This window comes from Pelophylax lessonae (genome assembly GCF_965119305.1).
Source record: "Pelophylax lessonae genome assembly, chromosome: 1".
In the NCBI taxonomy this organism is placed as follows: Eukaryota; Metazoa; Chordata; class Amphibia; order Anura; family Ranidae; genus Pelophylax; species Pelophylax lessonae.
In genome coordinates, this window is record NC_138768.1 from 597,129,352 (window position 1) to 597,150,146 (window position 20,795).

The following is a 20,795-nucleotide window of genomic DNA, read 5'->3' on the forward strand; positions in this document are numbered from 1 at the left end:
CCTGAAGCATGAGTATCCCCAGGGATACTCACCAAGGCATTCAGGGTATGCAAAAATAAAACATAAGAATGGCAGAAAAAGGTGGTGGTGCACCTATGGCTGTATGAAAAGAGGGAGCACTCAGAATCTGGTCGAGCTGTGCATGGTAGCCAGTCAGCTTCTAACTACAGCTTGTTCTATTAAGCGTTGACAAAAAAAAAACTGGAAGCTGATTTCTTTCTGTGCAGAGTAGCATCAGATTTTGCATGCTCCAGTTTTAGTAAATCCCCCACAAAATGCCAGATTTTCTGCTGAATCAGAAGAAGTATGTACTGTAGCTTCAACATTGGGTGCAATTTGGGATGAGTCCTAGTGCTCCAGTGGCTCTGATTTTAAGTACACTTACTGCACTAAAGTATTTAAAGGATCAAAAGTATACAGCTTGTTGAAATGTTTTGGTTGTCTAATATGAATACTCCATTACCCTTAGTATTTCCATTTTAGAGACAGGATAAAATTAGAAAATGCTTCAACATTACACAAAACAAGTAACATATGAGCTGGTTAGCATATCATAACACTACCTGCATGGAGCTTACATGTTCTCCCTGTGCTTGCGTGGGTTTCCTTCCATACTCCAAAGACATATATATATGTAAAGCACTGTGTAAACAGTTTGCGCTATATAAATACCTGTACCAAATATGATTTGAAGCTTTGTGTCAAAATTGAATGCTTTTCCAGTGGACCAGCTAAAAAATATTAATATCTATTTCCCCGCAGTCCTCAACTGGTTGATGCAGTGACTTTTGCTCAGACTCCTGAATCTTTGAAGGCCATTTTGGAGTTTTTGGACTTTGGCAATGGAAGCAGACCTTTGTTACAAGAGAGATTCTTATATGCCTGTGGCCTGGCTTCGCATCCAGATGAAAGTATGCTGAGAGCTCTGCTTGTAAGTTCAGTTGATATTATATTGTGTCAACTAACATAAGTTTTACATAAAAGCATAGTGCAAAAAAAGTAGTATTCCGTCAGCCATTGTAACTAAACAATACAAAAAGGTGTGCTCAGCTGCAAATATGTAAAATCAAAGAAGCCAATTTTCACCTATAGAGCACAGCGGTGAAACACTTTTCATTGTGGATTATTTCATCTGCAATACAAACAGTTTGTTGTATTTGTATGTGGGAAAGTTGGAGCATCATCTTTTCATTAAACACATTGAATTGTGTAGCGCTGGACTATTTATGAACTTTTTGCACCATTTATTATTTGTCATTTTTTGTGAACAGATCGTGGCTACTTATTCACAAAAAAATAAATATTGATGTAATTCACTCAATACACGGTTCCAGGCAACAAGAGTTTCACTTACCCAGTGACATTTTGCCATTTGAACATTCACTATTGTTTGATTTTGCTTATTGCACATTGTTTATTGCAACTGTTATCTAATTACTTTTAGGATAATATCTCAGTCAAAAACAGTGCATTTTATTGATTTTACATAGTCAACCATTGTACCCATACAAAAATTAGATTTTTCTATCTTCCCCTTAAAAGCACATCTTTACTTCTGTCAATGCTGTCTGTAGCTCCACTCCAGGCTGAACCCCAATTTATGGGCATTCCCTTGGGGGAACTACAACCAGTTCTGTAGTCACTGTCCCCTCTCTAAGATTCACACTGTGAGCAGCTTTGCAACACCAAATGTTCATTCACAATTTCAGCAATAAACAATCAGTTAGAACTACAGGGTTGTGTGATAGATCTCCTGCTACTAGTAAACATACACTGTGCTACAGCACTGACTAATCATTATCTTTTGTTAATTGGAGCAGACCCAGTTCCCTTATGTGCTAAATGGTGGGATGTGTCTCCAGAGTGCTTCTGCTGCCAGAGTTGAGAGCTATCAGTCAGCCTTGATTACATATTCATCTTCTTGCTAGCAGAATGGCCAGACAGAAGGAGGGAAGTGAAGCTGTTCCGACCATGCTGCCACTTAGCACTTGTAGGACAGATTAGAAAGGGACAACGTGCAATATGAGGTGGTATCAAAAGGTTTTGAGACTAGTTTTGTAACATGCCAACAGATGGCAGCACAAGGCTGCACGCACCGTTACAGAGAGCACTGACATTCATAAGTCAGTGTGCCAAAAGACATCATCCTGTATACATTGGGAGCTGTGCAACTGGTGCTATTCTGACCATGTGCGTTGCCACTTCTGCTATTTCATCATGGATAGCAAGTTAGAACAAAGAGCAAAAGTGAAATTCTGCATGAAACTGGGCAAATCTGTCACAGAGATGTTTGACATGATTCGGCAAGTTTACAGGGATGTTGCAATAAGTTAGAGATCCAGCTCCAATGTTGTCAGTTTGAAACCATTGTGGAGATCCAGTGCGAATCACAGAAGGTGCTTGACACACTTTGAAAAGAAGACTTCCAGCGCACATTCCAGAAAAAACACTGGCGACGCTGTATTAGACCCGGTTAACACCACTCCGACTTGGGACGCGACTTGTGTGACCTCAAGTCGCCCCAAGTCGCTTGTCATTAAAAATTCAATGTAAATGAATGAGAGCCGTCTTAATATGCACTACTGAAGTCGCTCCGACTTCAGAAAAGGTTCCTGTACTACTTCATGGCGACCTCTATCCAACTTGTGCACATTGACTTCAATGGGAGTCGCCTCTAAGTCGGATCCTTATCTATTTTCAAGCGAGTGTGATCAGACTTTCCAGGAAGAAGAAAAAGATTACCCAGGCATTCCCCACAGACAAAGTTGCCTATTATTTAAGTCTCTTCAAAGTCTCTTCAAAGTCTCTTCAAAAGTCTCTTCAAAGCCGCACTAAAGTCGCGCTAAAAAGTCGCGCTAAAAAGTTGACACTAAAAAGTCGCTCCTTCATGGGGCGACTTTCTGGTGGCGGTAGTTTGAACTGGCTCTTGCCAAGCAAGGGGACTATTTTGAAGGTGATTGTGTGTAAACATAGATAAATAAAGTTCTTTCTTGTAAACAGAGCTAGTCTAGAAACTTTTTGATACCACCTCGTATGCACTTGCCCCCTGGGGAATTTAATAAATATAAAAAAATTAAGAGATATATAATCCTTAAAATAGCAGAGAGTTGATTTTATAGCTTTCTGATTTCTGTTAGTAACTTTATTTCTTTATGTCTAAAGCAGGCTAAAGATAACCTGAATGCCGTGCGCTCCAATCCCAGGCATTAATAGAGCATCTTTCAATCCTGAACTTCAGTTCAGATACGAAATAGTTTTTTAGTGACTTATTTTTATTTAGTTTAGCTACCAGTCCTTACAAGCAATATTCCGTAGAGGGCTTTAAGACAACACTGCCTTAACTATTCAGCAGTAGGTTACAGCTGCTAACTTATCATGCATTCCATTCAATAATTCCCATTATTCCATTCAATCATGCCTCTAGGCCATATGCTGGCAAATTTCTCCATGAAGATGTCATAAGCCACAAATAGATAATTTTCTGACAACACATTCATTTTGCCTTTGACTAGGAATCCCTTTATAGACAATGCTATGTATATATCCTAATATAACAGGCCATGCTAAAACACAAGTGTCTAATGATATCAGATAATATAGCCCATGACAGACACTCTCAGCATTGCTCAATAATAAAATACAAATTGATGCTAAGATGAAAAAGAATGGTGCCATCATATATCAATAGACATGGGCCGAACACCTCCCTGTTCAGTTCGCAGCAGAACTCCCGAACAGGGGAAATGTTCTAACCAGAACGGCGAACCCCATAGGAGCCGAACAGGAAAAATCAAAAGTGCCCATTTTAAAGGCTTATATGCAAGTAATTGGCCATAAAAGGGGTACAGGGTTCTGGGTACAGGGTTCTGGGTACTGCTGGGGGGACATGTATCAATACCTTTTTTTTATTTTATTTTTTTTAACAATCATTTTTTCAGGAGCAGTGTGTTTTATTATGCTTAAAGTGCAACAATAAAAAAGGAAATTTATTTTACATTTAGTGCCTAGGAGTCCCTTTAGTCTGCCTGTAAAAAAAGTGGCACATCTGTAGCATGCATAAAACATGCAGCAGGAAAAATGGCATTTCTGAAGAAAAAAATCAGACCCTTATCTGGGCATACAGCCCAGTGGGTCAAGAAAGTGGGGGGACGAGCGAGCGCCCCCCCCCCCCGAACCATACCAAGCTGCATGCCCTCAACATGGGGGAGTGCGTGCTTTAGAGCAGGGGAGCTCTGTTCCCACCAGCTCAAAGCACCTTGTCCCCATGTTGATGGGGACAAGGGCCTCATCCCAACAATCATGGGGGGTGGTTGTGGGGTTCTGCGGGCTGGGGGCTTAGCAGAATCTGGAAGACCCCTTTAACAAGGGGGCCCCTAGATCCCGACCCCCCCTATGTTGAAGAGTATTGGTTACATCGTAGTACTCCTACCCATTCACCAAAAAGGTGTCAAAAAGTGATAAAAGCAAGAGAAAAGTTTTTGAAAATTCCTTTATTAAAAAATGAAAACAAAAAGGTCCCTCAATTTGGCGTCCCGCAGAATGCCTGCTCTGCGCTTTGACATTTCTTATATAGGTACAGGTCGGGCCACCTGGCTATGTCACCTGGTGGCACTGCCCCCTTCTGATGTCACAGACTGGTACATGCTGGGCCTGTGACCTCAGAAGGGGGCGGTGCCATTGGGTGACATAGCCAAAGCTTTGCACAAAACAAAAGCTTTTTGGTGACGTTTGGTGAATGACGGAACAGGCAAATGTTTGGCCCGAACTCATGCTCGGATCAAACCGTTCGCCCATTCCTATATATCAAGTTAAGATGTCTATATTTCATCAACATTGTATCATACTGCAATGTCCTACCCTAGCAATGGGTGTAGCGAGTCAAACTAATCAAATGAAAGTGCTATTCAAATATGTACCATAGACTTTCTCAACCAATTTCCACTGACTACCAATGTAAGGGGTTACATCTACATTAAACCCTAATGTTAGAACACACCATCATTTTCACTGTCTGCATTTCTTTTTTGTTGTTCTTATTAATCATTTAATTACTGAAACCAATTTAGTCATATACAGCAGGTAGGTGTTAATATATGATCTGGCCTAGGTGTCAAAATACCCTATGACCCACTGTGGTGAGCATGCAGTGGGTCAGTAGTTCGACAGGACCCAGAAGATTACGGTGATCTTTGTAGTAGTGCCAATTACCACAGTGATTTGCAATTTCAAAGATCTCCCTCAGGTTTGAGATAAGCATACTTACATTGGTCCAAGCCAGATCATTGTACTGTAACTATGCCATTAAGATCATAACTGAAGTTCATCTTTAAATAACCTCAAGGCCAAAAATTGTTATCCTTCATATTATTACACTGCGTGGAAAGTGGTTAAAGTGATCTACTGATTTTACATTTTTTTTTCTGTTTAATTCTCTAGGATAGATACAAAGGAAAAATTGCAAATGAGGAGATTAAAGAAACTGTCATTATTATTATTGGTGCTCTTGTCAAAAAACTGACCAAAGCTAAAGGCTCTCAACTACCGGTAATTATTTTACTATTTTTACGCATTCATGTTTAGATTCTGATTGATTGCTTCATTTTCTGTATAACTGCAATAAAGTAGCCAAGGTACAGGAATACAGATTAGAATACAGGTTAAAGCATAGGTTGTGATAATCAATGGAATGCACACACACACTATTTCATTCAGTTATGTATTACTTGAAAATAGCTATAAATCTTCTAATTATAAGTACCCAAATCCCTCTTTTTATCACCTTCCTGTAATCATATAGGTGAGAGAAAGTCAGTCAGCTTCTACTGCATTGCATAGGGTTGTCTGCTACTACACTACTAAAAAGAGAACTAAAAAGAGCGGCAACTTCTTCAGTGTTACTATACTCTTTCTTTTTATATTTAGTATGCAGGAAATAAAATGGCGACAAAGCAGTTTTTTTTGCAGTGTGAAATAAAATAAGTTGACCAGCCTGACTATGCTATCAGGCTGGGTGCATGGATCAGGAGACTGCTTTGGCAGGTAAAATAGTTTGCACATAGGTAATACATGTTCTGCACTTATTTTGATGTATTTACATTAAGTAATAAAGACAATCGTAATTTTGCCAAACCGGATGTTTTAGGAAACGGAAAAGTAGTTAGCACTGTCAAACCATGAATATGCGCAATCTGTCATATGTCAGAGATTTTGTGGAATTAAGTTTGTTCTATCATATGAAAAATAAGAACAATTATAAATAATAACGTTTAAATAGTTGACAATGAATATGAATTCTGCCCTATAAAGTGCATTTTCAATGATCTAATCTGTATTGTTTTGATTACAGGCAGTTCAGGAAGCCAAGCAGTTAATCTTAAATGGTTTACAAAAGGCAGACAAACCTTCTGATGTGAAAGCACATCTTTTAGCCCTGAAAAATGCCAATCTGCCGGAAGGGATTCCAATGCTGCTAAAATATTCCGAATCTGGGGAGGGGCCTGTCAGCAGCATTGCGATCAGCGCTCTTCAAAATGTTGACATCTCATTCATCACTGATGAGGTAAATCACTATGTAGACATTCTTAACATTTGCAATTTACACATGACATACAGATAATCAAGAATAAAAACAACAAAAATCCTATAATAACAAGGAACAAATGGCAGTATTCCACAACAACTTATCAGAAATTCACTTTAAAGTGTATGTCCAGCCAAAACATTTTCTTCATTTTGAGTAAAGTGGTGTCATGTTTTTATTGCTTCAGAAAAATAATAGTGCAGCGCTAAAATGATCAATAAGGATAAGTAAAATCACTAAAATCACATAAAAGTCCATATAACAGAATCGCTGAAAAATCTAAAATCCTAAAATAAGGGAAGGGTAAAGTCCATAGATGAAATCCAGGGAAAAGTGCACAGTGCCTTGTCTTAATCCAAAATTAGGTGCTCTCACTCAGTGCAAATAGTCTCCACCAGTGATACTAATGTGGAGACGCTGCTGTGCTGATTGTTGTTCAAGGCTGTTTTTTCACAGCCCTCAGGTGAGAGGATAGTATCACTGGTGGAGACTATTTGCACTGAGTGAGAGCACCTCATTTTGGATTAAGACAAGGCACTGTGCACTTTTCCTTGGATTTCATCTGTGGACTTTACCCTTCCCTTATTTTAGGACCGATCGGCCGATTATAGGCTTGTTAGTATGAAGCTTCCGACAGCCGACAGCGCATTTTCGGCCGAACAGAATCTGTCGTGCAAGCATTAAAATTTTTGTTGGCCAACACCAGAACGGCCGATTGTTCACCAGTCAGTACAGATTTTGGCCGACAGACAGCAGATTTGCAAGACTGGACATGCTCAGAAAAGAAAAAAGACAAGGAAAGTTAACCATCACATGACATCACTTCTGCAGTCGGCTGTTGTTGGCCGACAAAATTCGTTTGCAGTCTTTTGCAGTTTTCAACAGACACGACAGCCCTGGACAAAAGACGGCCGATCGTTCGGCCGACGATCGGTACGTGTGTACGGGGCTTTAGGGAAGCTAGAACCACAATAGATTTTTATTTCTGTCTCTATCCCTGTTATATATCGTTCTCTATTTTCCTATGAAGTAAAATCATTGTCAAAAATGTGGTTAAATCTGAGCCCTGGATAGCAGTTAAACAGGTATTCCATCCCATCCTTATTCCATCCAAAACCAAAAAATACAATTTAACCACAAACACAGATTATATATGCTGCTGTATTGTAAGATCGCCTGGGGCTAGGGGATTGTGCCAGCATCTACCTTCAGTATGCTACCGACACATCAGTTTTGCCTAGCTTCTAAGTCCAATATAATGAAAAAAAAAAAAAAAAGGTTTATTTCCATATAGCAAGTACAACTACATTAGTAGTTTAGTTGAGAAGGCATTTCGGGATTATTAATGTTCTTTCCATTTGGAAAATAAAACTCCTGTTTTTTGGCATTTGCTGGGTGTACCTACCTTTTCCCCTTTACACTGTTTTCTTGTGTAGAATAGAAAAAAAAAGCTAACATTTCAAAGGTTTGCTGAAGATAACGCACATTTTACTTTGGTCCTACATACACAGAAGAAATATAAATAGAAACAACCCATTCAGTTTGAAATAGAAATTAAAGGCAAAACATTTGTGTATAGATTAAAAAAATATATAAATACCTCTTTTTCCCTTTCTTATAAGTGATCACATTTCCACTGTTTCCTCTGTTCTTAGCTGCATAAGACAGGTCTTCTCATTAGCGGAGAGCAGGCTGGGTTCCCAGCAGAGCTAGAGAACTGACCACATTGTGTTCTCCTGCTAAGTGTGGTCAGTTTTTAATAGAAAACAGAAGGACTGGCAAGAACACCAGGGATTTCACACAAAGGAAGCAATACAAAGAGAACAGGATACTTTTTCATACAAGTATATGGTACAGCAGGCACGAATCAGGATTTTGAAATGTTGGGGTAACAAACACTTTAACTTTTCTCTAAAACAGTAAGGTTAAAGGCATGCCATGAATGATAACATGAATTAATTGAACTGCCAAGCTATCAAATTACTGGTGTCATAACTGATCACATGTGCAGCACCATGGCAACTGCACATCAAACAAAGGCTAAGATGGCAGCATCCTTGACTGTAAAGGATAGGAGTGTTTAGTTCTATTTTAAGTACAGTATACAGAATACTTAAACATATAGTACAGGACACAGCACTGTTATTCACAGGCAATGGGTCATATGCTGTAAACCTCAGGTGATTGTACACTGGCAAACAATGGTAGGATCATCCCTAGAGCTCAATCATATAACTTCACACATTCTGTGAAGCTCTAGTTTTCTACCAGTGTCCCCAGGTGATGGAACTGTTCTCCTCAGAAGAAGTATTTCTTTTTTCAACCACTGAATTTTTTTCACCTGAATCTTCTATCAACATCTGGCTGCTTACTGTCTTGCACTACCTAGTAGTTTCTGGACCTATACCCCTTGGTCTGTGTGGGGCCAGCCTGTAATGTTTGCTTTGAGCACTGGATTATCCGTTAGGAGCTCATTGCAAAGTGCAATGTGTGAAGTTGGTTCATATTGGGCCCAGCATTGTAGATTAGGTAAGATTTCACAGTAGTTGGATTCTGGATCCTTGCTTTAAATAGCACGATCTGAAGGTCATAGCACTCCATGTGGTTTAGTGGCCAGAGGTTTTGGGGTGTTATTCACTTTATTGAGTAACCACTGCCATTTTGTCTCCAACACTTCTCCCGTTATCTGACTCTGGCTCCCTCTTAGACACGCACCATTCTGCCTGTCCAGCGGATTTCTTTATCACTATGTCTGAATGCTTTTGGGAAAAATCTCAGCACTTTTTAGAGCCTTCAGTTTCCAGAGGCCAAAAGCATTATATTTTCCCCCCTGACTCTGTTAAGGAGTCATAAGCAGAACCTCATTAACTTGACGATATTAAGGAAAGTACTCGGGCATTATTTTCATAGTGGAGGCAGTGAAGGATCTTCCTTCCTTTGAAGCACATGAGGTATAAGCTTTGGCCAAACACCAAAGGCTTTTCATTGTGGACACACTAATTAATGTTGTGTGCGCTAGCCTTTGCCTAACAGCAACTGATTCTCCTCAGCCAAAACTGACCCCTATGAGTACTAAGGCCGGGTTCACATATGTGCGAATTGGATGTGGTTTTCATTAAATCCCTCCCATTCAATTAGATATAGAAGCCATCCCCCTGAAGTAGTTAGAATCCAAGATTTTATTGATTTCATATTGATCCGTGCGATTGACAGCTGGAGAAGGATGAAGACATGAAGGGGAACAGAGCTTGACAGGAACAGGATTGACCTGGCAGGGGACTGTAAAGGGGCCAATGACACGAGGAGCAAATTTCACAGAGGGTACTTAGAGACGGATATTCTTATTAGACCGGCAAATGTTGTCGCCAGGTAGAGATTTGGGACTTACATGGCAATGATGGTCTGCAGATACTTTGTACCTGGAAGCTGTCAGATTGAAGTTCTTGGAAACATCTGCCATTGAAGGAGCAAGAATGAGAAAATATAAGTCGGGCACTTGGGCTGGAGCAGACACCAGCAACCAAGATGAAGGGTCTGGTGAGGATGCTGGCAGAGATGACACAGGAGTGGGAGTTGAAGCTGTTAGCAAAGGTAAGGGAATAGGAGTTATGGGTTTAATTTGTACAGTGGGCATGACAGGCTGTGCTGAACCGGAGCCTGGGGTAGGGACTGAAGCTACTAATGTGGAAACCACGGCAGCTGAAGGGAGTAAGGGTGCTGAGGCCTCAGCAGACAGGGTACACGAAGCTGCAATCTCAGATGGTACAGAGGTCACAGGTGTTGGGGCCTGCACCCATCCAGATGGCAGCCTAGTTGGAGCCTTGAGCTGTACAGTAAGTAAAGGGAATGATGACTTAGGCAGCAAAAAGGGCAAGGAACTAAAGGTGGACAGCACTGGAAAGGGGCCTGTAGTAGGAGTAAGCAGGGGAGCAGCTTTACGTACAAAAGTGTCTTGAAAGGCCTGATAATGTTGAGGGAGCATTGGAGATCTGGGGACCTCAGCTACAGGTACAGAGCGTGGTGGGAGCACCTTAGGGAGATAGGTCGGATGGCATTGCAACCCTTTTGACAACATCTGACCAGAGTTCCAATCTAGATAGGTTTTTGCAACCACGGCGGTCCACCAAGAATGATGGTGCTAGAAGACTTAGGAAGGATCGGTAAGGAGATTTCTCCACGATGAAGAACACCGCCATGCAAAGTTATCTGGGTAGTTTGCAACCGTGGGGGTCTTAAGACCAAGGTGGAGCCATCGTCTGCAGATTCCGAGAGGGGTGTCGGCAAGGGAAGGAGAGCAATTCCCAGTTCCCAGTGGCCAGGGACTGCTCAATGAAGTTCCCAGTTGCCCCAGAGTCCACATATGCAGAAACTTGATATAAGTTCAGGGCCCAATGAATGGAGACAGGTAAGGCAATTTGAGAAAGGGACCGAATTCTGGTCTAAATTACCTCCCCCCGAGGGACCTAGACCTAACAGTTTTCCCGGGCAAACAGGACAAGACTTTACTGTGTGACCTTTATGTCCGCAAAAAGACATAGGCCAAGTTTCAGGCGATGCGATCGCTCTTGTTGCGTGAGGCGAGTCTGCCCTACATGCATAGGTTCTTCAGATGCCAACATAGTTGCAGAGGTGGGTTGTTCAAGAGCTTCCTGGGAAACAGGTGCTAAACAACCCACTGGAGGATGACGTGTACCAGCCCTTGCCAGATCTCATTCCTGAAAGCGGACATCGATTTGGATGCAAATAAATCAAGTCCTCTAGGGTGGAGGGTATGTTTATGCCAACTAGTTCGTCCTTACACTGCTAAAAAAAATAAAGGAATACTTTGAAAACACATCAGATCTCAATGCAGAAAAAAATCATGCTGGATATCTATACCTATATGGATTGGGTAATGTGTTAGGAACGAAAGAAGGCCACATCGTTTACTGGAAATGAAAATTATCAACCTACAGAGGGCTGAATTCAAGGACACCCTGAAAATCAAAGTGAAAAAATGATGCAGCAGGCTAGTCCAATTTGCTGAAATTTCATTGCACAAACTCAAAATGGTAGTTTGTATGGCCCCCACATGCTTGTATTCATGCCTGACAACGTCGGTGCACGCCCCTAATGAAATGACGAATGGTATGTTCTCCCAGATCTGGACTGGGATATCACTGAGCTCCTGAACAGACTGATATGCAACGTAGTGGTGTTGGATGCACCGAAACATAATGTCCCAGAGGTGTTCTATTGGATTTAGGTCAGGGGAGTGTGGGAGGCCATTCAATGTTATCAATTCCTTCATCCTCCAGGTACTGGCTGCATACTCTCGCCACATGAGGCCGGCCATTGTCATGCACCAGACCAGGAGGAACCCATGACCCACTGCACCAGAATAGGGTCTGATAATGGGTCTAAATTTTTCATCCCGATACCTAATGGCAGTCAGGTTGCCATTTTCTAGCCTGCAGAGGTCTGTGTGTCCCTCCATGGATTTGCCTCCACACATCATCTCAAGACCCTTTCACGTCTGTCATGTGCTCACGGTGAACCTGCTCTCATCTGTGAAAAGCACAGGGCACCAGTGGCGGACCTGCCAATTCTGGTGTTTAATGGCAAATGCCAATCGAGCTCCCCGGTGTCGGGCAGTGAGCACAGGGCCCACTAGAGGCCATCGGCCCTTTAGGCCACCTTCATGAAATCTGTTTCTGATTCTTGACATTCACACCAGTGGCCTGCTGGAGGTCATTTTGTAGGGCTCTGGCAGTGCTCATCATGTTTCTCTTTGCACAAAGGAGCAGATACCGGTCCTGCTGATGGGTTAAGGACCTTCTACTGCCCTGTCCAGCTCTCCTAGAGTAACTGCCTGTCTTCTGTAATCTCCTGCATGCTCTTGAGACTGGGAGACAAAGAAAATCTTCTCGCAATGGCACGTATTGATGTGCCATCCTGGAGGAGTTGGACTGACTGTGCAACCTCTATAGGGTCCAGATATTGCCTCATGCTACCAGTAGTGACACTGACCCTAGCCAAATGCAAAACTAGTGAAAAACAGTCAGAAAAGATGGGTAGGGAAAAAATTCTCAGTTGCCTCCACCTGTAAAACCATTCCTGCTTTGAAGGTCACCTCATTGTTGCCAATCTAGTGCACCTGTTGTTCATTTCATTACCACCAAATCAGCTGAAACTGATTAACAAACCCCTCTGCTACTTAACTGACCAGATCAATATCCCAGGAGTTTAATTGACATGATGCTATACTCTGATTAAAAATGAGCAGAGTCTAGCAGCCGTCTGTAGGCGATCTCTAGCTCTCATTCCTGAACAGCCAGAAACTCCATATCTTCTAGTGCCCAGAACACTTCTGAGATGTTCAGAATCCTTTCTCTGTAATCCATAATTTCCTCTAACCGCCACTCCAAATCCCTCCCAAAGTTAGGGTCCCCTGACAGCTTCTCGTACAACAGTCCCCGGCCGCAGTAGCCAAAGCCTTCCATTGGGCTGTCATCCGCTATCCAAGGGCATGTACTGAACACCTCCAGGTAGCCATATTGCATTGCACTTTACAAAAAATTACAGAGCTGCAGATTGAAAAAGAAAGGTAATTTTAATAACATTCAATTATAATATGACTTGTGTCGCAATTGTATATACTATATTATTTTTTTTGTATTTGCTATTTTATTCCCATAAATTTACAAAACAAAAATAAGTATGTGGACTTAAGTAGGTGCATTCCTTAAAAGACATAATGGGGGAGATTTACTAAAACTGAGTGCAAAATCTGGTGCAGCTCTGCACGATAGCCAATCAGCATCTAACTTCAGAATGTTTAATTAAAAGTGATACTTAAGTCTCGTTTTTTTTCTTAGTTAAAAAAAACAAACATTATACTTACTTGCTGTGTGCAGTGGTTTTGCACAGAGCTGCCCAGATCCTCCTCTTCTCAGGTCCCTCTTCGGTGCTCCTGGCCCCTCCCTCCTGTTGAGTGGCCCCATACCAAGCAGCTAGCTATGGTGGCACCCAAGCCGAGCTGCAGCTCCCTGTGTCCATTCAGGCACAAAGCAGCAGCCCGGCCCCACACCCTTCCTCTCCTCTTTGGCTGACTGACTTTGATTGACAGCAGCGGGACTTAATGGCGCCACGCTGCTGTCTCATCCAATAACGAGGAGGGTCCTGGGCAGCCGAGACACTCCTGCAAGATTGCTGGATCTAGATGGACATAAGGTAAGTATTATAGAGGCTGCTGCACACAGGAGGCTTTTTATCTTAATGTGTAGAATGCATTAGGGTAAAAAAATTCTACTGCTTTTACAACCAGTTTAACAATAAAATCTGGAAGCTGATTGGTTACTATGCAGAGCTGCACCAGAGTTTGCACTCTCCATTTTTAGTAAATCAACCCCAATGTGGCTTCGTTGGGGATATAGTTTTCTCATGTCAGCCCACTGTTTCACTTGAGCTTGACATGTCTGGTCAAGAGGCTTTTTAAAGAACAATAAAAAAGGGGATCTAACATGAAAGGAAAACATTTCACAAGCATTCAAGGGGCAATCCTGAATGTTAATAATATAAAAAAGTACCTTTTTTTTTTACTATGCTATTAAGAGTTATTGTTGTGCACTCAAACAGACCTTATCAGTGAGATAAGAGGATCAGCGGGAAGCTGACCCTGCCTATGTTATGAGCAAATATGGCTGCCTTTATGTATACATATAATTACAAGCTATATGTAGAAACAAGACTTTTAAAACATTGACACACTTTGATAAGATTATTTACATTTAGCTTCTACTCTTCACATTTATATCTGCAAAAAAACTTAAAAAAGCCTATATGTCCTCGTTAATCATGCTTACTATGTTGTTGCAATGTTCTAAATCATCAGAACCAGAACTTCATTAGAAATTTCAAAAGCTTTGGTTTGATGTTCAATATATTCTATATATAGATATTTTACCTATAGATGGGGAATGAGAATAAGGAGGTAATTAGTGATTTGGGTTTTTCATGTATATACAGTAGTGTGCAGATTTAGATATTTTATGGATACAAATTATGTAAATAGTATATTTAAGCATAATAAGTAACTTTACAGCTTAAAAATAAGAGATACAATCTACCTTTTATATGGATATGCACAGTGTTTATTAGCATACATGCTTTCTTGTTGACCTTATAGTTTAATTCTGTGTTTAGGCACTGCCACTAAAGGTCAGAGGTTGGTGATGATTGAAAAAGAAGCACGATTAATTTAGAGTCTGTGTATTTGTATGTAATGTTCCTTTTTCTCTATTATTAAATGTTGTTTATGTGTATCTATAATTAGTCATTTAAAGAATGTCATGATTATGTTGATACCTGACATTTATGAAAATAAAGTTACTAGCATTATTCATTTTAAACAACTTTAGATTCAGTTGAATTTGTTTTAATACATCTTTACCTGCAACATTTTATTGATATTCAAATGTAGAGAAAGCGACAATGTGAAGTTAGAAATCACTTAAAATTTCAATATGATATACAATAAAATAATTTAACATCAAAATAAATAAGTCTGCAGCAATAGCACAAGGCAAAAAACAACATCAAATGCACATTGAAACAAAATGTCAAATACACAGTGAAATGTTGAAGATTATATTTTTTTATATTGGACCTAAACTTAAAAGTAAAAATTTGCTAGTAGGGAACATCTAGAAATGTTTTTGTGCCTAAGCTATACAATGAAAAATCTATCTTTTGCGTTGAATTCCTATTGAAAATAGCAGTGCTCTTCCTGTGCCTATGCCTTTCTGTGCCTTTAGCCTCATAGCTGTATATCAGCAGAGCTGCCTCTGACTTCTAGTCTCACACATATGGAGTGTGATTTGGTGGTATCACTACTGCGTTGGTCACTGTTTTCCTTGCTGGTGATAAAGCTGTACCTGAGAACCAGTAGGGCAAGGATGTCCCTGCTTCTGCTCTCCAATTCCTTGGATTTGTACTTCCTCTACCTTACCTTATGTTCTTAAATATCTAGCTAGTGAGAAAGCTGTGCCTGAGGACCTGCATGATAAGGATGTCCCTGCTTCTGCTCTCCTATTCCTTGGATTTGTACTTCCTCTACCTTACCTTATGTTCTTAAATATCTAGCTAGTGAGGAAGCTGTACCTGAGGACTTGCATGATAAGGATGCCCTTGCTTCTGCTCTTCCATTTCTTGAAGTTGTGTTTCATCCACCTTCTCTGATGTTCTTAAATATTACCCCACCAGTCATTAGATCACCAATCATGAGAAAGGAATGAAAAAGTAAAGCCCTCTGCTCACAAGATTGTTGCTTTCACAAGGAGACATGGTGTGGAACAAGGCATAATAAGGCAATAAAGAGGAAAAGATTCAGCTACAGGGAGACCCCAGGCAACACTGGTGACTAGTTCATTGCCCTCTGCTTGCCTTTTTGAGCACAGTGTACACAGTATAAATCGTATTTAAGTGTATGAAACAGCTACTACATTCTTATCTATTGCACATATTTTCTTTTTCAAAATTAGGTAAAAAAAGTAATGAATCGCATCTACCACCAGAATTATAGAATACATGAAAAGACAGTGAGGACATCTGCAGCAATTATAATACTGAACAGCAACCCTACATACATGGAAGTAAAAAACCTGCTTCTTTCTATTGGCCAACTTCCGCTAGAGATGAACAAATACATGCTCTCTGTGTTCCAAGATATCCTTCATTTCCAGATGCCTGCCAGGTATAAAAGACCACAGGGAAGTAGTGGATTAATGCTAACATGATGAATATTCTGGCTTAGTTGCTATGGATTATTGCATTTTGTACTGCTTTAAAAAATTGTATGTCAGAGACAAATTTAAAAAAAAAAAAAAACTATGCAATACATCTTTGCAATACATGCACATTTTCCTATTTTATATCCCTTTAAAGATTGTGCAAATACAGAAATATACCTGTTGATATGACAGAAATGCACAGCTACTAAGTGCTGTTATGGACTGACAACACAACTCACTCTGACAACACATAGGTTGTGGACTGAATGGTGTCAGCTCTGCCCCATTGTCTTTTGCTAAACTACTCAAACTGTCCCCCTGTCCTAGTTTCCACAACATAAAGACTCATTGTTCTGTAGTCCTAAGGTAAGAACTGGGAGAGATAGTTAACCCCTTGATGCTAACAGTATGCAGTATGGACTGCGATTTTTTTTTGTGGGGCTGCATAGCTGCGTATCTTTATTTGTGCTTAGAGCGTGCTGCACAGCGAACTCCCAGCACAGAGGCCAGGGTCTTACCGAGAGCCCTAGAAAATCCTAGTTTCAGGTTACCTGATTGCTGTGATAGCCTCTGATTGGCTATCACAGTGATTAGTCATTGTGAAGCCCGTCTCTGTGTTTCTCTCTCTGTGAATGGAGGAGAAAGATACAATATTACAGTTTTCATTTGATAATATAAAAAAATCAGGAGATATTTATTACTATTTACCACCAAATGAAAGCCCAATTTGTCATGTAAAAACAAGTTATAATTCACCTGGATGCACAAAGTAGTTGTGATGATCTGTATAGATTTACTAACACATGCCAAAATTGTACTTAGGCATTAAGATTTGTTTACCCTTAGGCGTGAAGGAGTTAATCTCATTAAGACACAAAAAATTTCCACAAGACGTGGTACAGCTATGAATTTCTGTGAAGATTAACATGTGTTTGCCTCAACTGAACAGATAAAACAAAATGTTGTCATTTTTTCATTGGTGAATGTACTGGATCAAAAGGAATCAAATAAGATGCTTTATTTTTAGGGATTACATAAACTTTAAGTAAGCCTGGATAGGGTTGGCGTATTTTGTGAAGTGATTATAAACCCCATCATTGACCTATGGTCGGTTCACGCTGGTGCGGTGCATTATGACAGCCCATTCGAATGGGCTGAAAAATGCACTGGGCCATGGAAAAAGTTGTCCTTTTTCTTTATTTTTTTTTCTTTCACTTGAATTTTATTAGGAACGATAAGAAAAATGGACAATTATATAGTGCAAGATAACAGAAACAGATTCAAAAGGTGTTTCTCTCTGCAAATAAAAAAACATTAAGTGTTCGCACTACTTTTTCAAAACGCACCGCACCAAACCATATGTTACCGTGGTACCATGCAATATGGTGCCTGCAAATGCATTGCCATGTGCGTTTGGTGTGCCATTAACAATACATTGCCACCCACATGCAGATCGCAAGGGCAAGGTGTTCCCTGTGTTGCAGGAAAGGCGCATACTGGTGTGAACTGGCCTGGCTTTTATACTGTTATAATTTTGTTCTTTAACAAGGACTGTAGAACCACAAGTTTGGGTTATAAAAGTCTGTGCTTCCTTATCTAGATTCCTGGATAATTTTTAGTTACATTGGTACAATCTTTGAGTTTTATATACTTTATTCTGGTCCAGTAACCCCATCTTGAAGGGGTGACACTTTGAAGTTGGATGAATTACAAATAGACCAATCAAAGAAAAACATGAAATGCTGTGAAGCCTAATCATTTGAAGGATGTTTAAAGTTTCTTTTTTTTTATATAATGGAATTGCTTGTACATTCTGAGCTGACTTATTTTTTGCTTTTAGCAAGCTTATTCGTGAAGTTTTAAAGGATATGAAAATTCATAATTATGATCGCTTCTCAAAGCCTGGCTCCTCATCTGCCTATTCTGGATATATAACACGTATGTGTCATTTTTAACTTTAATGTCTTTTTTTAAAACTGTGTGCATTGGCAAAAAAATCAGCACATCTCCCTATTACATGTACATTTCCCCCACTGAGAAGAAAACAATATATTTTGATCCTGGAAGAAATCCAATAAGCTCCTAACTTCCTGTAGTGAACTGGCAACACACTTACTGTCCTAGGGTGACGATGCTGCTTCTCCATAGATACTGTACAGTGGGTGTTGTCACCGTAGGGTAGGATGTGTGTTACTGGCAGGATCACCAGGTGAAAATAAAATAAAAACAGTCTGCAAAAAAGAAAACAGACACCACCCCAAACATGCTCATCCATGTCTTTATGGACCTTGCTTTGTACACTGGTGCGCAGTCATGTGGGAACAGAAAGGGGCCATCCCCAAACTGTTTCCACAAAGTTGGGAGCATAAAATTGTCCAAAATGTCTTGGTATGCTGACACCTTAAGGGTGACCTTCACTGGAACTAAGAGGCCAAGCCCAATCCCTAAAAAAGAACCCCACACCATAATCCCCCCTCCACCAAATAATTTGGACCAGTGCACAAAGCAAGATCCATAAAGACACGGATGAGCGAGTTCTTGGGTGAACGAACTTGGCTGGCCTGCACAGAGTCCTGTCCTCAACACCTTTGACATAAATTAGAGCAGGGACTGCGAGCCAGGCCTTCTAATCCAATATCAATGCTTGACCTCACAAATGCGCTTCTGGAAGAATGGTCAAACATTCCCGAGGTTACACTCCTAAACCTTGTGGACAGCCTTCCCAGAAGAGTTGAAGCTGTTATAGCTGCAAAGGGTGGGCCAACTCAATATTGAACCCTACAGACTAAGATTGGGATGACAATATAGTGTATATCTATATGGAATATGTTATTTTAAATTTCCTAAATAACTTTGAATTTTGATAGCTTCTAAATGAATATTCTTATTAATTCAGGTGGCCCTGACTCATCAGCAACATATAGTCTTGACATCCTCTACTCTGGTTCAGGCATCCTAAGAAGAAGCAACATGGATACCTTTGTCTATTCCAAAAATACAGAGCTACATGCCATTCAGGTAATTAGGAGCATAGACAATTTAATTATCAACTACAAATAGCCTGGTAAGTATGCTTGCTGATTCTGTGCGGTGTCCTTTAAGCCTTGTCCTGAAGACTGAGAACTTCCTTCAAGATGTGTTGTCTGACATGTTATATTTCATGCTGTATTAGCACTTCAACAGCTGAAATGCATCCCAGGACATTGAGAACTGCATGTGTAACAGTAGCATAGCAGAGGGAAATGCACCTGTAATATAATTGATGTCTTTCCTTGCTTTTTTCTTTATTTATCCTGTTTTTACTGTACAATTATTATTATTATTATTCTGTACACAGTGGACCTTTGAGACCCCTTCACATAGGGGCGACGCTACTTGCTGGGGTGACCTGTGAAGTTGCGGTGCACAGCGTGCACCGCGACCTCGGCGCGACATTCACGGACTTCATATCATTGAAGTCTATGCAGGTCGCCTCCAGGTCGCCCCAAAGTAGTACAGGACCCTTTTTCTAAGTCAGAGCGACTTGTGTCGCTCCTATTAGAACGGGTCCTGGGCTAATCTATGGCAGGCGACCCACCGCGACTTGTCAGGCGAACAAGTCTATCATAACAATACATAGGCAATGCTAGGATAAAGAGAATTGTGGTCCAAGAATTGATCAAGACCCTTTCCTGTGTATTTACTGATATTTACATATTGTGGGTACTTTAATTTGTATAAATGTTTCCTTAACGCTACAAAAGCAACTAAAAAAAAAAAGTAAAAAAGCTGGTAGAAAAGAAAGTTCTAATATACTGTATCCCAAAGTGGCTCACAGAACATAAATATGCATTGGGGCTGATTTATTAAAATTGGAGAAAAGAAAATAAGACTGGAAGTAGGGCTGTTGTTAATAGCAGTCAGTTAGGTGTAACCAATTTCATAAGGGAAAATTAAACAAGAATTCTGTCTGGTTGTTATGGTCAACATATCTACTTTTGTGCTCAGTATCTTTTCTCTAGTTTTTATGAATCCACCTTACTTACCTTCTTGCGTCATGCTTCTTGCATGCTACCTACATCATAAAGCAAGGTGTAATAAGTAATTGATTACAACTCCTTCAGAATGCATAAGCCCCTGTACATTCTCTGGACCAAGTATATTAGGTATGTTTCTTAATATTCATAGGACTGTGTACCGTCCTCACAAAAGTGATATTTTAATTATAGATTAAACATATTGGTCTGAGTCCATGCCTTATTTGTTATATATCGTGGGTACTTCAGCAGCAAGATCTCCTACAATAATTGCTGACTCTCCTCCTGCCCACTCTGTTTTTTTTTTTTTGGGTGGGGTTTATACCCTCTGTTGTTGATTCCAGACACTTCTATGGCATTTTCTTGAACATAAAATACATAAAACATCCAACACGGAGACTGTGGCATCCTCATAATGACCAGAGCAGG

The 20,795-nt window shown here is 40.3% G+C and overlaps 1 protein-coding gene across 1 annotated transcript in view; it reads left to right on the forward strand.

Annotated features, from left to right (window-relative positions):
• Positions 1-20,795, forward strand: part of MTTP (microsomal triglyceride transfer protein) — a 101,915-nt gene that overhangs the window by 65,394 nt on the left and 15,726 nt on the right. The window contains exons 9-14 of the mRNA XM_082253218.1: positions 763-931; positions 5,437-5,544; positions 6,347-6,559; positions 16,102-16,313; positions 18,191-18,288; positions 19,247-19,368. Of these exons, the coding sequence (XP_082109344.1) occupies positions 763-931; positions 5,437-5,544; positions 6,347-6,559; positions 16,102-16,313; positions 18,191-18,288; positions 19,247-19,368 (922 nt within the window). The remainder of the gene's footprint in view (positions 1-762; positions 932-5,436; positions 5,545-6,346; positions 6,560-16,101; positions 16,314-18,190; positions 18,289-19,246; positions 19,369-20,795) is intronic.